At 40.8% G+C, this 22,797-nt stretch overlaps 1 protein-coding gene and 1 long non-coding RNA gene across 2 annotated transcripts in view; one reads left to right on the top strand and one right to left on the bottom strand.

Moving 5' to 3' along the window:
- The window catches only part of LOC307042772 (inactive pancreatic lipase-related protein 1-like), a 64,529-nt gene that overhangs the window by 7,338 nt on the left and 34,394 nt on the right, over nucleotides 1-22,797 (bottom strand). Inside the window, exons 7-8 of the mRNA XM_079686858.1 lie at nucleotides 2,463-2,582; nucleotides 1,960-2,076 (exon numbers count right to left, since the gene is read on the bottom strand). Of these exons, the coding sequence (XP_079542984.1) occupies nucleotides 1,960-2,076; nucleotides 2,463-2,582 (237 nt within the window). The remainder of the gene's footprint in view (nucleotides 1-1,959; nucleotides 2,077-2,462; nucleotides 2,583-22,797) is intronic.
- On the top strand, nucleotides 6,041-7,965 carry LOC307042775. The gene is made up of 3 exons (XR_013809239.1): nucleotides 6,041-6,713; nucleotides 6,894-7,397; nucleotides 7,834-7,965. It is a non-coding gene; the product is annotated as an uncharacterized lncRNA (long non-coding RNA).

Raw genomic sequence — 22,797 nt, 5'->3', positions numbered from 1 at the left:
CTCACCTGTGTCTAATTAGTCTGTGTATTAAGTGCTGTTTCTTGTTGAGTGGGTGTGTGTGAGATCCTGGTGGCTGCAGGCTGGGCTCGCGTGAACAGCAGCAGGATTGAGGCTGTGTGAACTTTGTGCATATTGTTTAAATAATTGCCCACCCCGGGTTATATTTTTGGACGTTCTGCCTCCTTGCTTGGTCGGGCCGCTCAACGGTCAGTCTCACACACACGCAGACAGACAGACACACCGAGAGACAGACAGACAGACAGACAGACAGACAGACAGACAGACAGACAGACAGACTGACAGAGAGACAGACACACAGAGAGACAGACATACAGACAGAGAGGTCACAGCTTCTGTTGTTTCTCAGTGAGGGCCAACTCCAGGCGCTCCGACACCTCCAGCTATGCAGCCCTGCCCCACCCCCCACCCCTCTCCCCATCATATCTATAGGATCAAAAGTGGTAGATTCAGCTGTGCCAAAGCCCCCCCCCCCCAGACCCAGGCATTGCACCAATGCTGCTACTTGAGCCTGCTGCTCGGCGGCACATTTCAAAAGAAGGCCGTCGTCATATTAGAAAATATTTGCTCAGATAGGTCCTGCAGGAATAACTCTGCCTGAGGTTTCTTCACGATTTTTCCATTGGGGCAACTCCAATATTACAGGGAGGGGGGGGGGGGGGGGGGATTCTGCACTGTAAGTTGCATGGTAGATGAAAAAGGATGAATGAGTCATTGTTGTATTTTTAAATGGTCTAATTCGACAATATTAAACTGCAATAAACCTAATCCTTTCTTAAGAAAGAGGTTTTTTAAAACTGTATGATCCTTTTAGAAGATGGTATTTATGGTGCTGAAAAGTAATGTAATGCATTATGTTTGATTTACTCAGGGTATGCTGAATAACAGAAACAGCTCAGCAACTCAAAATACATACAAGGGTTATCATGGTTTATAAACACAGGTTATGATGTTAACATGTTGACTCTCAAAAATGCTGAAAGGTAACTTGTTTTAGAAGCTTACTTAAATAAGTTGAGTCTCCTCAATACAATTTGAGACTCCTTTGATACATCCATCCCTCCAATATCTTCTGTTCATCAGGGGCCTGCAGCCAGAAAGACCCCCTTCTTCAGCCTGACACCTTCTTCACCGCAGTGTCCACCAGTGGGTTCTGGGGTTGCTGGCACTATTCACAACCTTTAGTCCAAAACTTTTTGCCACAGTCCCCACTCAGATCTTATGGTACAACCACACAGTCCATTAATACCGGCTGGCCTAGGTCGCTCTTGTACACTCGTGAAGCCACTCGCACATAAATGGTGATTTTAATGGTCCATCAATGTCTAGCACAGAAGTCCAACAACAAAGCAGCAGTTGGTTTCAGATCAGGACCGCCCTGCCTCCAACCCCCCTTCACCCTGCTCTCTCCATCACTGCCCATGTCAGCATTGAACACAACTAGATTCCCCCTTTGGTTTCCCTTCCAGCATGAGACCCTGCCTCAGAGAGTCCAAGAAGGCCAGCCACTCTGAACTGCTGTTCAAACAACCTGTCAGAGACCTCATCTAGGCGATTCCAGCACACCAACACTTGGCCAGGGGGGGTACTGAGTATGAATAGTTGTTGGGGGGTGCCAAGACCAGGCCCCCTGGGTCAAGGCCCGGCTACCTGACGCTCTCTGTCAGGCTCTTCTCCCAGGTGTGGCTCAGGGAGGGGTGCACTTTTTCTCTTTCCTGACAGTAGCTTATGTAGGTTTAATTGAGTCAGCATTCACATGCACAACAATGTAAAAAAAAGTGAAATAGCCAACATGACATTAAAGAACTATATTTATATAGCACTTTTCCTAGCCTTTTGAGTGAAGTGCTAAAGTTCTTGTTTGATCATTTGATTATACTAAAATCATCCTTGTGATCATTGAGTTCCCATTTTGATTCCATGTTTAGTGAGATGTCTCACCCTGCCAGATAGCGTCCAGGTCCGAGGGCTGGCCTTTGTTGGCGGAGCAGCCAGGCATCAGCTCTCCTCCGTTGGGGTAGAAGTCGATGTGACCGACAGATTGGGACATCCCCAGACCTTATGGGATGGTTTTACAGAGACATATGTTTCTTTTATTGATTTGATCAAGATTTAACACATATGATAAGGCCACAAAGTTCCCTTAATGCCTACCCTATGATGCAACTTTAAAAACAGTTATCATGCTGCATTTATCTGTGGCCTTTCAACTAAGAGGTACATTTGAAAAGAATCATATTTTTAAGGAACTTAAGAAAACATTACATATATTTGAAATTCACTTCATAGAAAAAAAAGTCTTCATATCTGTACATTATGTGGACCTTATGTGATTTAAAGGGGAACACTGTTGTACCAGAAAAATGAAAAAAACACACTTAAAGAAACATCAAGCAATTTTGCCCACATTGATCTCATTCATCATAATGAAAAGTGATGTGTACCAAGTTTGGAGTTGAAAGGAAGTCCATCAGTGTGAATGACGCCCACAAAGGTGGCTTCGCTGGTGTCCAGGCGGAAAGAAGCATCAGTGCCCTGGAAGTACGGCTCAACTGGGTCCAGTCCTGAGCAGAGAGAGGTGTTCAATCACTGAGGGTTCCCAGTCATTTATCAGACTCTATCACTGCAACACATGTCTAGAAAGTTGGTGCGTGTGTTCGCGTGTGCGCGTGTGCGTGTGCGTGTGTGTGTGTGCGTGTGTGTGTGTGTGTGTGTAATAAAATGCCAATCTGAAACGTGCAGTTTTGCTTTATTGGGGGGGTTCGAAAACCAGTCAGGTTTAACCTAACCCTAACCCTAACATGTCACCCACTGACACATACAAAAAAAGTTTTAGAGTTTAACCAGTCGGGTTTAACCCTAACCCTAACATGTCACCCACTGACACATTAAAAAATGTTTTAGGGTTTAACCCTAACCCTAACCCTAACATGTCAGTGGGTGACATGTTAGGGTTAGGATTAGGGTTAAACCTGACAGATCTTCGGACCCCCCCAATAAAGCAAAACTGCCTTTTATTGTGGCCAGCCTAAGGCACACCTGTGCAATAATCATGCTGTCTAATCAGCATCTTGATATGCCACACCTGTGAGGTGGGATGGATTATCTCGGCAAAGGAGAAGTGCTCACTATCACAGATCTTTTCAGATTTGTGAACAATATTTGAGAGAAATTGTTATTTTGTGTATTTAGAAAATGTTTTAGATCTTTGAGTTCATCTCATGAAAAATGGGAGCAAAAACAAAAGTGTTGTGTTTATATTTTTGTTCAGTGTATTAACTAACTAAATGTATTTATTTATATATTCCTATGCATTGTAAGCTATTGGTAGCATGTAACTATCATTATCATGTTCAGCTATAATACTTGTGCAAACCCCACCCAGCATTGTAGCTTGCTCTACATTAGAATGAATACATAGGACTACATGCTAGCTGCACTGGTGATTTGGACTAGCCTATAGGCTTACTCAGCGCCGTATAGACTGAGAGTTACGTCATCTCCGTTCACTCCAATGGACCACTTTTTTACAGCAATGGCGGATCGTGGAGCCTCTCAATCGTTCCCCGGAAGTTAGCGCCAAGGCTAGCAGAGCTGTAGAGTTGCAGCATAATAGACCGTTCGTGACGGACTTTTAAAGGTAATAAGAAGTTTAAAGATTTATATTGCGGATATTATCAGTACATCTGATTCAAATTAACATGTGTATTAAAGTATGTCAGTGGATTTTCCCTAAATTAGTAGATTTAGGGAACGTTTACAGATAACAGATAAAGCTAGGATTCCGGATCAAGTTAGCAACACACGTTGAACAGCCTTTTAATTGTAAATTCCGTTCTCTTAATGTCATTTCGTCCAACGTTGTTGAATTAGAGAAGAGGGGCTTCTAAAAGGGATTGTATGCGGGGGTGGAGGGAGTTAAATATTCGATAAATATAACTTTGGTGCGTGTAAGAGTGAGTGTTTTTAGCAGAGCCATATTGTGTCCTTGTGATTATGTTGATTATTACCTGTCTGTATAATGTTGCAGCTCAGCTGATTTTGGATTGATGGCAAAGGGAGAGGGACTTAAAGAGCCTGTGACACGATTTTCCCCCATCATCCAAACCCATCAATTTGAGTAAATATTGTCCCCTTGAAAACCGTTACTGAACTGATTTTGGATATTTGTACTTTGATAACCATTAATCTGCCCTTCAATGTTGACCATTTCCTGCATCTTCTCGGGGATTCTTCAAGTCCCGCCAAATTATGGGTGACGTCAATGCGGGCACAGCGCTCCAGCTGCACCGTTCAGGATCCCAGCATCTGCATGCAAACGCACGATGGCGCACACAGCAGACAGCGATGACAGTTTAATTTTGAACGTGTCTGAGAGCTCATATGAGGCTGAAGGATTGGTTTATTTTGTATCTGTTAGAAGTTTAGGAATTAGGTGCGTCAATATGGGCGATCATACGGTCATGTAGCCAGTGGTGGACTGGGATTAAAAATCAGCTCGGGACTCTCGACCGGCCCACTTCGGTACAACTAGTAAATTGTCAACGGGGGGAGTGGGGGATGTGCTAGTGATTTATCCGACCGGCCCACTTCGGTACCGGCCCATCGGGATTCGTCCCGATGGCCAATCCGCCACTGCACCCAGCCCAGCCCACGTAAACTGTCAACGGGGGGAGCCTCGCTGTGGGGAAACGGTGGACCTAGTGTCCCGATCGGAGTGGGAATAATAATAATAATAATAATAATCCGTGCATTTTATCCATTAATTTCCCCGACATTGTGGTAAAAAAAAACACACGTTTAATCCATGTTGGTGTACTACTACAACCAGTGGTGTAGTGGGGATGTTTTTACTGGGTGGACGGGGTGGTGGGTGGACGGGAGACACTATGGACGCGCTCGTGAACTGTCAACGGGGGGGGGGCTTGGGGACCTCTGTGTCGCCTGTCAGCGCAACTTACATGATGACGTTTAGACAATATAATAATAAAGGGCGGTGCCGGCTGTCAGCGAACCGATCCGGCCTTTCTCCGCGACTATCACTCAAATGCGGGACATAGTCTCAATGTGTGGGACGCGGGACAAATAATAAAAATGCTGTGTGTGCAGTCCCGCACAGTGCGGGACACCTGGTCACCCTACACACACAGTTCTGCCCCTCACACACACACGCTTCAAATCAAGTTGCATAAATGCTTGAGCTAAGTTTTTATTATAATTACTGTGAAATCTGCCTATTATGTTTTCGTCATTATTACAACAAACACACACTTGCAACTGATAACACTGGGAATGATTTTAGATGTATTAGACTATTTAAAAAAGAAATCATGCTTCAAATAAGTGGGGGTACGGCGTACCCCCGCGTCCAACGCCCACTACACCACGGTTTGTTTTCTCATCAGGAAATGCAGACCGGCTCAAACAAAAGATTTTTACATCATCATCCTCACGATCATTTAATGTATCATATGTTCGCCGAATTGACATGAAAGCACTAATAAATGTAGTTTCATCCACTTGAGTTTACAAAAATAATCGATTTGTTTTTATATCACATCCGACGGGAGGAAATTCAGCAGCTCTCACTACCGATTTTTAATCCTAATTTAATCATCATCTTCACCACGATCATTTATGTTTATGTTCGCCGAATTGACATGAAAGCACTGACAAATATGAATATACTGTAGTCAACTTCATTAAAACGTTATTAACGTGCCTAAACTCAGTAATTCACAATTTCTACGCATGACAACACACTTTGTCCGTGTTTGGCTCTCTCGCCGCACAGTGAAGCGTTCCCGCATTGACGTCACTTCCGGCTTCCCCCAAAACCTCAAAATGAGTCGAAGGAATTTTCCCGCGATGTTCGAAATTATTGATATTTATCGGAACGGTATCGCTTTTTCTTTTTTAAACTGACGGTTCGAGATTACTAGTAGCCCACTATTTCATTGCACAACAGTTGTTGGGTTCGTGTCACAGGCTCTTTAAGTGAGAGTGAAAACACAAGGTAAGTTTAATACTACTGTTTTATATAAGTAAGCATACTAAACATGTATTCTATCACTGTATTATATAAGTAATCTTGTTAGTAACCTACTGTATGGCAGGTGGAGGGGCAGTGATGTTACAGGTGGAGGAGCAAAACTGCAAGACTGCAAACTCACAAGACAGAGAAATCAAAGTTTGTTCTCCAGAGAAGAGGTTGATTTCACTTCATTTATTTCATATTTTCTAAAGATGTGGAAATGGCAACAAAAAAAACTTGAGAGCTGCAACCAAGACAACTGTAACAACATGAGTAGAGAGCCACCAAGGTTTTTCAAGTCCATCTCTTACTCCATTTTGCCAACCCAAATGTCCAGGTACATGACGGGACACCTTGCTTGTTTTTATTGTTTGCGCTCCTCTGGCTGGGTGCTGGCAGGTGGAGGGCAGTGAAGTTGGCAGGTGGAGGGCACTGATGTTGGCAGGTGGAGGGGCAGTGATGTTACGGGTGGAGGGGCAGTGGTGTTAGCTGTTACACACCAGGCTCAAACTTAACACATTGCATCCTTCTTTGCAGTGTCCTTATTCCTGGAAGGGGAATCTGCAATTCCTGCAGAGTTTTGTAACCCGTTGGTCCGCACGCAAAGCGAATTTTTAAAGCCTTCTTAATTGTATCATTGCTCCATTTCATCCCCTTTGTGGTGAGTCTGCCTAATGCCTTAAGTTGGTCTTTTGAAAACGTTTTTCTTATATTTCTTGTCCCTAATTTTCATTGTTTTCTTGAGAGCTGCATTTTCCTTCCTGATTTTTCTTAGTGCAGCCTTTGCTTTTTTGGTGATTCCTTCTTGGCTCTTTAATTTTCTCTTTAATTTTTTTAATAGATGTGTTTGACTGGCTGCTGGTTCCCTCGTATGCTGACTGGCTGCTGGTTCCCTCGTATGCTGACTGGCTGTTGGTTCCCTCGTATGCTGACTGGCTGCTGGTTCCCTCGTATGCTGACTGGCTGCTGGTTCCCTCGTATGCCGACTGGCTGCTGGCTGAGTGGGTGGTGTCCGCCCTCCCTGTCTCTCCTCACTAGCCATGTCCTCTCTTTCTTCACCCTCACTTTCCTTTCTCTCAGTCTCCTCATCCCTTCTTCCCTCAATCTTTGAGACTAATGTAAGTAGAAGACATGGCACTGTAGATTTTCGAACATTTAAAATATTATACCACTTAAAAATAAGAAATATGACGTTTGTTACTAAGAGTTAATACTTATTATACCTGTGTCACCTTTCACACTATAGCTGTGATCATGAGCTATGGGCTTTGTAGATACAGGTCCCGGGGTGAATCGTGGTGCAGGGGCCCTTCTCTTTTTGACCACAGGGCGATGCACGAAGATGGTGGGTATAGCCTCTGCTCTCAGCCTAGTCTTGCCCTTTTTTGTCTTGACAAACTGGTCTGCATCAAAATGTGCCTGCGGAGTGACTTGAGGTTACTTCACACACAGAACAACTCAGTTTTGTCTGCCCACATACATATTCCATAGTGGTTGAATACACAGTATTAGTGCACTTTATACTTACTGGACATGTTATTACTCATTACATACTGTATATAAAATATGACCAAGAATGTGAGACAACTTTATAGAAATTCATATCACATCTGTTACTGATGCCATTGGTCATACTTTGTTAAACTCACAAATAATAAAGTTCCATAACTTCAGTTGGGAACAAAGACCACACCTTATCTCCCCAAGGCAATTTCCCATCCAATAGGTGTGCTATATAGGTGTGTATAACCCTTTCTCCTGTCTGTTACTCCCTCTTTCAGCACAAGAACCAGAGGCGGATTCAATGGAGCCTGAATACCTGCATTGAGACCCTCACCCTGCACCCTGAGTCTCAACTCTGTGTTTTTCAAGCCTTTCCCTGTTTTTTTGTATTAAACAAAACATTAAGCTTTCCCAATGGTGTGGTTTTCGTTTTGTGAAAAAGTGCAAATGCAGTGTTTGTATATAATATCCTCACATATTTTTTTGCTGTTGGTTGTGAAATTGCTCCTGCTGACTTGAGCCAGCCATTTTTTCCTCCGCTCTGTGTCAGTGGGGAAGCCGTACATTCGTACTCCTTTCTCGGAGCGATTTGAGCATCCCCAGGCAGCACAGCAAACCATGGTGGCGACTAGGAGGCAGCACAGCAAACCAGGACAACACGGAGGAAAAGGCACAGACAAACTGCATGATATGCTATTCAATGTTTATTGAATTCCATGTATTTGCAATGGATGTTCCTAAAACAACACATTTAGCATCATCATCAAGCTGCTGCTGCTGCTGCTGCTAGTCCTTTGATAGTCACCTGTCGGTCTCCTGCCATAAAGATGACATTAGTCATTTCGATAACTTGTGTCCTCAATAACCATGGGATTACTGAAACTACCATGAATTTAAGAAAATGGTAGAAATTAATCTAATCTGAATTTTGAAGCATTCCTTTAGATCCCCTCCCTCTAAATATATCAATAAACATTAGAAAGTGATGCTCCTGACTACTATACAAGTTTAAGAAGATAATATTGGTTTTAAAGAATTCCAAGCTATAAACAGCAACAGGCTCTTTAACCAAGGCACTGTTTGCCTAACATGTAAACTAGTTGTTCACACTAATCTTAATATTATCACTTAATATTAGCAAATTCTATTTTATTTTTTAAAACATATTGATGTAAATACATATACACATATCGATTTGTTGTATAAATATTGCAAATCAAAACCTTTATTCACTAATAATTACCAAAAAATCGTAGTTCTATCTCCTGTTATCAATGCATTCACATTGCCTGCCATGAACTTCCGGGGAACGATCCTCGTCTGCATGAACCACGTGACGATAACCGTTTTTGGACTTCCGCTGTCGTAACTCTTCTATCTATACGGCGCTGGGCTTACCTCTCCTTTGCTCATGTTCAGTGTAATTATGGGGATACTTTTACACTTTAAAATTAGTGTTACCTAATCCTTTTCACACGTTTTCAAATGTTGCTAACTGGTAGCCAATATTAGCATCATTAGCTTATTGTAAATGTACATCAGGGCTCGACATTAAGGACTGCCCGATGGCCCGGGGCCATCTAGTAGTTAGCTCGGGCAATGAAGCCTCACCTACTGGTTGCCCGATCGGGCAATCTATTATGCCAGTATTATGCAGCTCGCGGATCCAGTAATGAGTGACCCAACAGTAAAACTAAATATATCTATAACTAGTTTAGGTAGTTTGAGAGGTAATTCAAATAGCTACGTGTGATATTCTAACCTGAAGTGTGTGTTTTGTCCGCTCACCGCTGCATGTGATCATGCAGAGCTGCGTTTCGACTCGTCAGCAGCAGCTGATCTCTCTCTCCCTTCACATTAGACTTCACTCGCGTTTATGTCCATATCGATCAGATCCAGCTAGTTCTAGCTAATGATATGAATACCTGCTTATTAAAAGACACCTCAACAATAAGTGTCGCTATGCAACCGGGTGAGGCCACAAAGTATAGCGCAGCATTATGCATTTGTTTACATGCCTACCGGAACCCCGAGGCATTACCAACAGATCAACGCACAATCAACCCATACAGGACATCTCTTTCTCCACATTAAGTGTTAGACATTAGAATTGACTTTTCTTGTCTGTCACATACTCTTCTTGTCTGTCACATAAGTGGCGCAACTGAAGCGGTATTGCGCTAAAGAGAAATGATTTTGAACGGAGAGATTTAGATTTGCCGGCTAACGGGAACTCTGACGTCGCCATTTTGTGTGCTTCGCGGATGCGCTCCGCTCCTCTCGACTGCTGCTCGGGTCTGCTCGGTCAGCTTCCGGATGAGGAGGCATTCGTTCGACCAACTTACAGTTGATAACATTACAAACATTTTTAACAGGGGCCATAATAGTGTAAATAATGTTTGTTTTGGCAGTTATAACTGAATGTTATGTTTTCTACTTTTTTACATCTGGGAAGGCATTTGCCTTCATCAGATGGAAAGTGTCTTCACTAGGGGTGCACCGAATGGGTAATTCTTGGCCGAAACCGATACCGAAAATAGGAAACAGTTGGCCGAAAACCGAATGCCGAAAATGATTAATAGAAATATATATTTTTTTTTTTTACCAATGTTGTTCAACTACCTGATTATGGAAAAAGACATGATTATGGCAAAACTTAACTTAAATAATAATCACTATTATGGGTCCATAAAACATTTATTCAGCACTTTTGAATGCACACAGTACATTAATTCCAAGTCAAGTGCATTTTCTTTTCTCTGTAGGATAACTACAACAAAGTGCATTCAGAACAAAGCCAAGGTGCTTTAAAACTGCATAAACATCTAGGCCAGTAGGCCTACAACAAAATAGTGTAAATAAAGACTGCCAGACCTTCAACAACAACAAATGCACCTATAAGTTTGGTGACTGTTAACTGTGTTCGTTATTCTCCCGACCAGGAGAGAAGCTTTAAAATAGGAGACTAAATGGAGTCTCTGTGAAAGTTCAATTGGGTACTTTAATTAAAAAAGGCGCGGTAGTGTTACAGACAGAATATTGTTCAGTCAGACAAACAGCTGTGATCCGCTCCTCGATAGGGAAGCCAAGAGCGTGGATCTCTCCTCCGGTGGTTTATATATGGTGTGCTGGCTCCTCCCCGCCAGCCGGCTCGCCTCGTCTCCAATGTCCGTTATTGCATTTAAACAGAGGATAGGTTCTTTTCACATTCAATATATGCTTAACACACCGTTTCTCCTCATATTCTCTTTCATCACTTTTCATTTAACACATTCTAAACGCTGTAATCAATACTCTAAACAATACTTCTCGGCTCGTTTGGTTTCCGGTCATTCCGGATGTTGTCACATGCTACTCTCGTCTGTAAACAATGTATTCAAATAAACTGTACCTTCATTTAATATTCAGCATGGTAGTATCTCGACATCTATAGTTGTAGTGTTAAATCAGTAGGCTTCGGTTTGCACCACTCCATATCATTTCGCTACTAAATTCACCTCTTCAGGAAATCGTATATTAGCCACATGCTAAATGCTAACCGGAGATGAAGGATTTTCAGAATAAAAGCTTAACTGCTTGTGCACAAGAATTTCTGGTTTTTCAGTATAAAAGAGCATTAAAACTGACGGCATGTTTAAACTACATTTCCCCATTAAAACATTGATTTTAATTTCTAACAGTCCCTCCTTACACACCTAAAAGGTGTGTATAATACTGAAATCAATGAGTTCTTCATCTGAACTTTGCATATTACATATCTCATATTAACAAACATACAATCAAATGGAATGGTTTTACAGCCGGCTTTACAAAAATACAAAATAAATTCTTGTCTGTGTTCAAACATAAAAGTTTTCCCTTGTGCATAACTTCTAGTGTTTACATTCAATATCATTCTTCAAAATAGCAGCAATGGCTTGGTATCAGAACATTTCTTCCTCCCTCCTTTCACAGAAACCGTTCTCATACCACGCTCAGTGTTAAGGCACTTGTTTTTACAAAGTGAAAAGATATAAACCATTTTAGAATAGCAATAAAATAGTAAAGTCAAATAAAATAGACCATCTTGGTATAGTATAAAATAAATTGAAAATAAAAATACACTATCTTGGAATAGTATAAAATAAATTGACTCCATTTTAGCATTTTATTTTGCTCACTTCTTCACATGATATCATGTAAAGAATCACATCAGCTGGACATTCATTGATCAATCTCATCTCCGAACATCCATCATTTAAACTAACTCATCATTGTCATCAACATCTGTATACGGGGGTGGGTCGTCTTGTTCTGCTAGCATTTGTAATTATCTCCTCACGAGAAATTTACCCTCCCTCCTTTCATACCATTTAAGGTATGAAAGTAATATGTTCTCTAGAAGGGGCCGTTGTACGTTCTACTCTGGGGTACGGCATTCTAGACAGTCATTTCTGGGAGAAGATTTTGCTCAGTTACAACAGTTGTAGAGTTTCATCACTTAAAAGTTCCTTCTCATTACCTTTGGGTGGTCTGTTCTAATGCAGTGATCAAGTCCCTGAGATGGTGTGAGAACCAGTGGAATATCAATAACTCATTATACTAATTTATTTTCAATTATGGTCTACTTAAATAGCTATGCTAACCCCTTTAACAGTGTGTGGAACCTTGGGTGCCCGAGCATGTGATAATCACTCCCTCCTTTAACAAGAACTTTAAAACAGAAGTCATTTCATTAATGGTTTGCAGTTCAATTCCGGAATTTACACTTATGGCAGATATGTTTCTCCTTTAAATAACATCTCTAAAAGTCAGGTCATCACTGATTGAATGGATGACCTTTAGGAGCTGGTGGCGCTTGAATTTTAAAACTCATACTCTGGTGCCGTGCGCTCCCTCTGAAGCTGCAAGTAAGATTTAAAACATCTGCAGGGTGGGTTGAGCGACCCCTTCTCCCTAAACGATGTTTGTTGTAACAAATATGCACCATCACAATGAGTGATCCAAGGCCCCGCATGTATTACTCCCAACTACATTAGTTTTTTTTTTTTTTTTTAATTAAACTTTGCTTTCGCTCTTTGCCCAGTGTCATTTTAAAACTCTACATCTTGGACGAAAAACAAGTGTTATTTCCACCTTAATCTTCCCTCTTGAGGTAATAACCATGCTAAAATGGAGAAATCAATACTCTAGATTGGAATACTATCTTTGGCTTGGTACTAGCTCTACCTTTAACATTTTCCATACAAATAAAGATTTGTCTGCTTTTATAGAGTGGTTACTAAAACCATCCCTTTAAACTGTAGGTCTATACTGTAACAAATTCAATCTTCCCCAAATTCACACATGAATAAAAAAACTCTTAAAGAATAATTTGTTCATATGATGAAAAGATTGAATAATATGTTCTACCCTCAGTGTGTTTTTAGGGTTATTTAATAGTTTCCTCTTTTTTCTTTATAAATTCACCAATTGATTAATTCATGGCTAATAAATCTTTTTCTTTACGTATTTCTCGTTGGTGAAGAAGTGTGTTTATGTGTAAACTCACTCACTCCCGTTTTCCTTCTCTCCCCCTCTGGTTGTCAAGCCACGACCCTCACGTTCTGCCGGACCATGCCAACTCCTCCGTCCTGTCCTATTCTCCGTCCACCTTCTCCTCAGTCCATCTGCGCTTGGACCCTTCCGCTGTAACTCTTTTCAGTGTCCCATTTGCTTTGCTTTTCATCTCCTCCTTTAGTCTCTACTTTGTTGCATGGAGGGCGTATTCCGCTCTCATGTCCCACACTCTGCTCTTGTGTCCAAATCTTGTGGCTCAGCTTGGAACTTCGTGTCCTGTGGGGGACCGATGAGAGTGTGCCTTTTTATGTCACCTGTAGTTCTGGATGCCTCAGGTGGAGATGGTTCAGGATAAAGTCTTGTCATTGTTGGTTCAGCTCTGCTTTTCTGTCTGTTCGATGGAGGAGGAGGAGTCTTCCGTGGTGAGGTCTTTTGTCTGCTTGGAAGTTGGGGTCGTAGCGTTCTGACAGGCGGAGAGAGAGAGAGAGAGATCTCGGGACGCATTATCTATAGTTAACACACTGAGGTAAAATAAATCCAATCTTTCCCACTCCTTTTTCTTAACCATACTATCTTTCTTTGATGTTAAATGTCATCTAAGCCCAGTTAATGTTTTCTAATAATTGTACCAAATCCCTAAACATTGTTTTCACCCACTGTAACATGTTTACTCCAATTAACTTTCAGGAAACCACTTTCTTCCATACATTTAAATACCTAGATGCTTCAAGCACCACATATTTCACACACTATAAAGGAACGTCTCCATATTTTCTCCATCACTTTAAATCTCACTGTTATTTAGAACATAAGTAACTTTGGTGACTGGACATATCTGCAATGTCGCCACTGTCTGCTGGGAAATTTTGTTCATAGAGTTTGTACGTACAAAGCTGTACTTTTGGGTTAGTAGCCTGTGTACTCTTATCCCTAGGGGACCCCACAATTGGTTTGGCTTTGTTCTCGTCATCATCTCTATTTTATCCCTGGTTGTGTCCGTTACAGAATTTAAATAACGAGTCCAAAAATAACATACAAAAAATTGGACTCTTTTTCAGATGTAAAACAAAAAAATAGGTTTTCACATTAATGTACAATCTATAAAAATCTATAGACAATTTGTCTTTTGAGCTGTTTCTATCTTTATCTTATTTCTATTTATTGTTTTGTTCCAGCTCTGCCAAATCAGTCCTAACTCCCAATAATGTTCTGGAAGTTGCCAGTGAAGGGTGACAATGTGTGAGGTGGTGTCAATTTGCTCCTTTTTCTTTACCTTTAAACCGGAGCGCGTGTGAAGTTTGTTACAACCTTTCACGCTTCCGTCCACCGGGGATCAGCCACTGTCTTTTGTGAACTTTCACCCTCACCCAATCACCTTGCCGAACAGGAGTCTCTTCTGGTGTCTCTTCTGGTATCTCTGTAGTTTTCCTAGCCTGTGTAGACAAAACTTGCATAATATTACTCAGAGTTCTGACATATTCATCCACTTCTATTTGTCTAATATCTCAAACTGGACCACTCCCTCCTTGGAGAAGGCCCGAGCTTCGGCATACCTCTTGTTGACTACATGTTATTATTTATTAACTACAACGTCACTGAAATCAACATATCTGTATAATCATGACACTCCCTCCTTTGAGCATAAAATGCTCAATTAATATTGCAATGATTACCCTATTCTGAACAGGACATGTAAAACCCATAACGTTGCATTAAAGAAATATAACTTCTCCGTGTACCCACAAGGGGTACAAAAATATCGTATGATTTATGGTTTTCTGATGGTATAAATGCATATTCACTATAAAAAAAATCAGCAATTAGCACTTCTAATAGTTTACTTGTTTCAATGATGGCTTTTGTAATGGTATTATGCATCATCGTTGCTGCGAAAAACAATACCTCTGGTGTCGCTAATGCGTCTCGATAACTCTAGGATTAGAGGATTGGTTGACACTGCTGAACTACCATATGATAAAATAATATTTCCCCAAACTGGAGGGAAAATATGAACTATTCTCACAGAGAGTGACCTGCATGAAGGGCTGGTGCCCCTCACTCAAATGAGATATTGCCTTACGCACTACACTATAAATCAGTAAAGTTACTCAAGAATAAATAAATAAAGACTGATTCTTGAAACTGTTGTAAAAACCCTACAACTTCTTCATCCAAGCTCTCAATCAGTGTTATGTTATTTAATCTGCGGCTCATGCCTTAAAACAGATACTTCAGACCGATTATAAAATTGTGTTTGAGAAAAATGTAATCTGACTCCATAAATCACATAATTGTTTGATTAAAAACTACACTTCTGGCTAAGAATAAGTGAAGTTCCCCTTTAAACACAGCCCCGGTCTTCTGACGGGGTCCATTTATGTACTGGCTGGAAAATGTTGGGCCAGTCTCCGTCGCTCCGTCACTGTTCTCCCGCTAACAGTCACTCTCTAGTTCAGCTGGGTTCTTGTTGACTTCTTCACTGGTTTGAGACAAGCGACCCTATCGGACACCTCCCTTTGTCTTTCGGCAATAATGTCATTATGGGCTTCAACTGCCTTTCGTCTCTCTTCCATTCCTCTGTTGAGTTCCTTTTCCATTCTTCTGTTGAGTTCCTTTTCCATTCTTCTGCTGAGTTCTTCCATTCTTCTGTTGGTCTCCTCTTCCATTCTTCTGCTGAGTTCTACCACATGTAAGCTGTTTGTCAATCCTTGGCTGGCATCTTCCAGATGGAATACCAGACTTGCAACCATAGCTTTTCTTTTTTCAGCTCTGTTCATAGCAATGTTTTCAGGTCCATACCAAGAGGGTTGTCCGGCTTTGATCCATGCTTGTTGTTCTCGCAGGTATTCTCCATTTTCATGGTCAATTACTGCTTTTCTATGGGCTTTCGTTGGTTCAGGCTGATTATCTGCTGGAAGCAGTCCTCTCGTTTGCCACTGTTCCAACAGTTTCTTATATTGGGTCCATGTCTTCCATCTAAGATTTGGAACTGTTGTAGCATCTGATCTGATTTTTACCCTTTCCTTAATAACTGCAGTTGTGCATGGTTCTGCGTCTGGTCTCAACTTAGTGTCTTTAAGTGACATGTTCTCTTCTTATTCGAATGAAATTATGAAGTTTATCAAGGATTGAAGCACTAATCCTCCGACTAGCACCTTTGTTCCTGATTTTAATATCCTATGTCATCCGATCTTAACTTTAAATCAGGTTTTTTTTTTTTTTTTTTTTAATTTTTTATATTATTAAAGTAAATTAAAAAATAAAAATTTGTGCAAATTCTAAATTGTTTAAAAAATAAAAATTTGTGCAAATTTTAAATTGTTAAAAATAAAAATTGTACAGTGTACAGTTTAGTTTTGACTTTGAAATGTGAATTTGGTTCAAATTCACAATGTTATGGTGTTTCTGCTATTTGGGTAATAATTCTGTACTACCACCAGAGTGCGCTATTTTAAATTCCAGCTTAATCCACTAGGGAATAGCTGTTTCAAAACTGACTCGTTTTTAACAAGGAGAAACTTAGTTTCCTCAAAAATATCTTTAAAATAGGAATTTACACTATGGTTAAACAACACAACACATAACCGCCAAAACACATTTGCAAAGAAGCAATACTTCAAAAACGGCCAAAACACATTTGCGCAGCAATACTTCAAATCTTTGGAAATACAACAATCCTTCTCTCTAATATCCAAAAATTGATTCAGCCTTCTAGTTCCAACTGTGACAAGAAGTATTATTCGTTCTTCACAAGATGGAGGTCAGGAAAATGCCTCATTGGAGTGAAACCAGCTGCATAAGAACAAAGAAAGGAGTGCTTTGAATTAGCATTTCACGAAATGGCGATTGCCCTGTCTTTGTTTTTCCACATGTGGGGTGTAAACAAGATGGCACCCGATTATTTCGCACTCTGACCTGTAGACAAAGAGATTTGTCCATGCGGCTCCCGGGTGGGAGTTTAAACAATGGCTAGGTGATCTTTAAACGAACAGTAACAAAGTAAACCACTGGTGTGGTATCATAAACCCTGAAATACAAGCCAAAACAACACTTAGTTTAAAATAACCACATTTCTATCTAGTTTACTATGAAAAAATGGGCTTTATCTTATTGATATCATCACTTAAAGTTAGGAACCCTTACGCACTAGCTATAAACCTGTTCACGTAATATTTGACTTTATAGTCGACTATGGGCTTTATCTTATTGATATCATCACTTAAAGTTAGGAACCCTTACGCACTAGCTATAAACCTGTTCACGTAATATTTGACTTTATAGTCGACTATGGTTAACTGTTGCTATTTGGACACGCCAAACTGGGACTAATATGGAGACCTATCAGCCACTGATAATAGACCGTCGTCTTATTACTGCACTGCTGCTGTAACTCCGATTACCGTAACCCACCCGCAATATCTTTTTTTAAACAGAACAGTTTTAACCACTGATAAAGGCCTAGACCTTAACCAAGCCTTTCTTGAAAAGGACTTTCTTCACTGACTTCGGTCTTAGCCCTTAACTGATTCACTATGCCCCGCTACTTTTCACTTTCTCGGCCCTTAACCGATTCGCTATGTCTCCAGATCTTAACAAAAAGTCGTTAAATGGGCTATATACCCTTACGTCATAGGCTAAATAACTATTAACGTAACAAGAGACACCCATGTGAAAGCAGCAAGGCACCTATCCGAAGTACAATGTCCACACACTATATATTTAAAATTCAACACCCACACGTGGTTAATAGCATGCAGGGTTAATGGAACAAAAGAAAGTGTGAACTCACCCTGCTTGTGACAAAACAACGCCTCGTGGTTTTAGAGTGATTATTTTATGAATTTGGGTTGTTTTAACATTAAAATGCACAGCTATTTTCAGGATCAGCCGGCTGCCATCAAACACACAAATCTAACTTTGCCTAGTTTAACTAGTGAAGAATCTTTGTCATAACAGGCATCTTCTTACCGATTGATTTGAGCTCTTGTGTGTCGAATGGCTGCAAGCGTCTCCAGAAAACAGCCGGTTGGTTTTCTCTCCTCGGTCAGCGAGATCACGTCAGGGAACTCACCAGATTGTTAACTGTGTTCGTTATTCTCCCGACCAGGAGAGAAGCTTTAAAATAGGAGACTAAATGGAGTCTCTGTGAAAGTTCAATTGGGTACTTTAATTAAAAAAGGCGCGGTAGTGTTACAGACAGAATATTGTTCAGTCAGACAAACAGCTGTGATCCGCTCCTCGATAGGGAAGCCAAGAGCGTGGATCTCTCCTCCGGTGGTTTATATATGGTGTGCTGGCTCCTCCCCGCCAGCCGGCTCGCCTCGTCTCCAATGTCCGTTATTGCATTTAAACAGAGGATAGGTTCTTTTCACATTCAATATATGCTTAACACACCGTTTCTCCTCATATTCTCTTTCATCACTTTTCATTTAACACATTCTAAACGCTGTAATCAATACTCTAAACAATACTTCTCGGCTCGTTTGGTTTCCGGTCATTCCGGATGTTGTCACATGCTACTCTCGTCTGTAAACAATGTATTCAAATAAACTGTACCTTCATTTAATATTCAGCATGGTAGTATCTCGACATCTATAGTTGTAGTGTTAAATCAGTAGGCTTCGGTTTGCACCACTCCATATCATTTCGCTACTAAATTCACCTCTTCAGGAAATCGTATATTAGCCACATGCTAAATGCTAACCGGAGATGAAGGATTTTCAGAATAAAAGCTTAACTGCTTGTGCACAAGAATTTCTGGTTTTTCAGTATAAAAGAGCATTAAAACTGACGGCATGTTTAAACTACATTTCCCCATTAAAACATTGATTTTAATTTCTAACATAACCTAACGTGTTGTTGTGATGACGTAATCAAAACGCGGCGACAAGCACGGCGCGCGACCATGCTCGAGGCTGGCTCACAGCCAACATGTCTGCCGCTTGGAGATATTTCAAAAATATCAGAGTGAGAGGCGCGGATTGCGATTTGTAAAACGTGTTCAGCTGACATTTCTCGAGGGGGTGTAACTGCAAAGACTTTCACCACTTCGGGATTACTCCACCACTTGAAATCAAAACACCCGGACAAATATGCGGAGTATGATCAACGTAACCCTGTTCTCGGACATTCGGTTATATATTTTTTTTTCCGGTGCTAAAACCCTTTCGGCCGAAAGGGCCTTTTTAACAATTTTCGGCCGATAATTTTCGGTGGCCGAATATTCGGTGCATCCCTAGTCTTCACCAACAACTTAAGTATTTCTTATAGCTATGCAGGGCATGCAAGCGAGCTAACACAAACAAACAAGTGAAATGAAGAATAAAATTGAAATTGTACAATATAATATTGTGGTGGTTCATCTTATAATTCAGTCTAGAGAATGCACCAGACAGCATCTAAGACCTGCAAAAATCTAAATTTTCTAGGGGGAGGCCCCCCAAACCCTTCGTGCCATTTCGTCCGCGCGCATTTTTCAGGGCAATCTCTATTGGGCTCAGGGCCATCTGTAAATTAGCTTAGATGGCCCACAGGGCGATCTCCCAAAATCCTTAATGTCATGCACTGTACATTGATATGCATTGTAAGCTATTGGTAGCATGTAGCTATCATTATCATGGTCAGCTAGCATACTTTTGCTAGCTAAGGGATGAACACCATACCTCCACAACATATTCCCTCATCATGTATTCTAACTTCACTGGTGATGTGGTTTGTCCAACACAGGCTTGTCTACACTTTAATCATGTTAAGTTTAATTGTTGAGCTGCTTTTAAAATGGCAAATCCTAATTGTTTTCCACATAATTCCCACCTGTGCTAACTGGTAGGCGATGTTAGCATCATATTAACTAAGTAAATGTACATTCCTATGCATTGTAAGCTATTGATAGCATGTAGCTATCATTATCATGGTCAGCTATAATACTTGTGCAAACCCCTCCCAGCATTGTAGCTTGCGCTACATTAGCATGAATACATTAGGACTACATGCTAGCTGCACTGGTGATTTGGACTAGCCTATAGGCTTACCTCTTCTTTGCTCATGCTCAGTGTAATTATGGGGATACTTTTACACTTTAAAATTAGTGTTACTTAATCCTTTTCACACGTTTTCAAATGTTGCTAACTGGTAGCCAATATTAGCATCATTTGCTTGTTGTAAATGTAGGCTACATTCATATGCATTGTAAGCTATTGGTAGCATGTAGCTATCATTAAAATGGTCAGCTAGCATACTTTTGCTAGCTAAGGGATGAACACCGTACCTCCACAACATATTCCCTCATTATGTATTCTAACTTCACTGGTGATGTGTTTTGTCCAATACAGGCTTGCCTACACTTTAATCATGTTAAGTTTAATTGTTGAGCTGCTTTTAAAACGGCAAATCCTAATTGTTTTCCACATAATTCCCACCTGTGCTAACTGGTAGGCGAAGTTAGCATCGTTAACTAGCTGCACTGGTGATTTGGACTAGCCTATAAGCTTACCTTTCCTTTGCTTGTGTTCAGTGTAATTGTGGAGATACTTTTACACAAAATTAAAATTAGGGATACTCAGTGGCGTTTCTAGAACATTTTACATGGGGTGGCAAAGGGGGGGCAAGAGGTCATGCCAGGGTGGCATGGGAGGGCGGACGGTACGTGGTATTTTATACTGTTTAACCTATTTATTGTTAAATCATGCCCTAACACAAGTGTTAATGCAAAAGAGAAACAAGGTGGTCAGACAAACAAACTAAAATATAGCATAAAACAGCAGGAAGTACTCATGATACCCTATAATTCTGTTTACTGTAAGTACAGTAAAGTTCCTTAGTTATAATTAAGTACACAAATGACATCACCCATCTCTTAAGAAAGCAAAAGTTGACCTGTGCAGCAACACATTTCAATCAATATGTGTCAATACTTAGAGCTGCTAGATTGTGCTGCTGTAATGGAATATGCAAGGAGAATAAAAACATACCATGTGGTCCAGCTGGAGTCTCATCTGCCTCCTGATCCCTGCCTCTGCCCCTCTTTCTGACACTTAATCTTTATTCCTCACATACATTTCTTCTTCTTCACTAATGTCTTCATCTCCTCTTGGCTTCCTCCTGCTCTGACCCTCCTGGTCTCTTCATCTCTCTTTTCCTTTTCCTCTTTCTGTTCGTCCTGATCACTTCTCAGATATGTATTTTTGTTGTTGTTGAATCACTCCAGCTACTCTGGCCTGCAAGAGTCTACTTGCGAAAAGCACTGGTACAAATGCTTTTATATATTTTTACACGTTAGGGCCATGTAGCTGATAAGTAGCATATAATAAATATAACATCAGAAAGTATTTATCAAACGCACACAGGCAGCTGTGTTTGACGGCAAAGGATGTATCCTGGTTTAATTTATCTGGCCTCATTGCTGTGATGTGTAATTTACGTGGATTTAATAGTAGGCCTACTGCATAGTTTAGCAAATAAAAGTGATCGATCTCCCAGTTAGCGCTGTCTGTGTAGTATTTTGTAACGTAACGCCCCAAACAGCGACCGTCTGTTAAACGCTATCGATTCAAACAGGAGCGTTTTATTGATATTTAGTTTCAAGCTCTCGTCTTTGGTAAAAACAAAACTAGTGGAAGGGGAAATGCTCCCAGGGGAATCTGATCCACCTCCAGGTGCTGGTCCACCTTCAGGTGCTGGGACAGTTTGCTGCCTCGCTCCCTCTCTGCAGCTGTGTGAACGCCGCTCCGCAGTTTAATGCAGGGCTGTAGCTGCGTTTTTAACGGGCCTAACATGATATTTAAAATGATTAACTTTTAATTAATGTACTGCTTGTTTCATTGCTTGAGAAGCTTGTGGACATAGTGTAGGTTTGTTTCTACAAGTACAGTTTTAGGGACACAAAAGTTAGGGGGGCAGGCTATAGATTGATATAGAATAGAATATAATTGGGAGGGACGAAACCCTCTTTAATGGTCACACATGCAGAGCACACAGCACACACAGTGACATTTGTTCTCTGCATTTAACCCATCCTAGTAGGAGCAGTGGGCTGAAAACTATACTAGTGACTAAAGGTTTGACTTGATGGACGTCCCCGATTAGGTTTGGGCAGAGCCCTATAGTAGAAGAGTTGCAACATCTCTGTTCACTCCAATGGACAATTTTTTTACAGCAATGGCGGATCGTGGAGCCTCTCAATAGTTCCCGGAAGTTAGCGGCAAGACTATCAGCGCAGTAGAGTTGCAGCATAATAGACCGTTTGTGATGGACTTTTAAAGGTAAGACGTTTAAAGATTTATATTGTGGATCAACACATCTGAATCAAATTAACATGTGAGTTAAAGCATGTTGGAGGATTATCCCCCTCTAAATTATAGATTTAGGGAACGATAACAGATTAGGCTAGGATACCGGATAAAGTTAGCAAAACATGTTAACCATGCAGCCTTTTAATTGTAAATTCCGTTCTCTTAATGTCATTTTGTCCAACGTTTTGGAATGAGAGAAAAGGGGCTTCTTAACGTGCTTTTATCCGGGGTGGAGGGAGTTAAATATGAGTTAAATATAACATTGGGGCGTGTGATTGTAGTGGGTGGAGATGGTGAAATGAGGATATTCATTTTGGAGTTCAAGCTAGTATATTATAGTTAACGTTACACAATAATAAGGAAGAGAGCTATTTTTGTGATACATACTGTCTGTATTATGTTGCAGCTGGTTTT

This window comes from Notothenia rossii (assembly GCF_949606895.1).
Source record: "Notothenia rossii genome assembly, chromosome: 6".
Lineage (NCBI taxonomy): Eukaryota > Metazoa > Chordata > Actinopteri > Perciformes > Nototheniidae > Notothenia > Notothenia rossii.
This window is presented reverse-complemented; position numbering and strand designations above follow the sequence as displayed.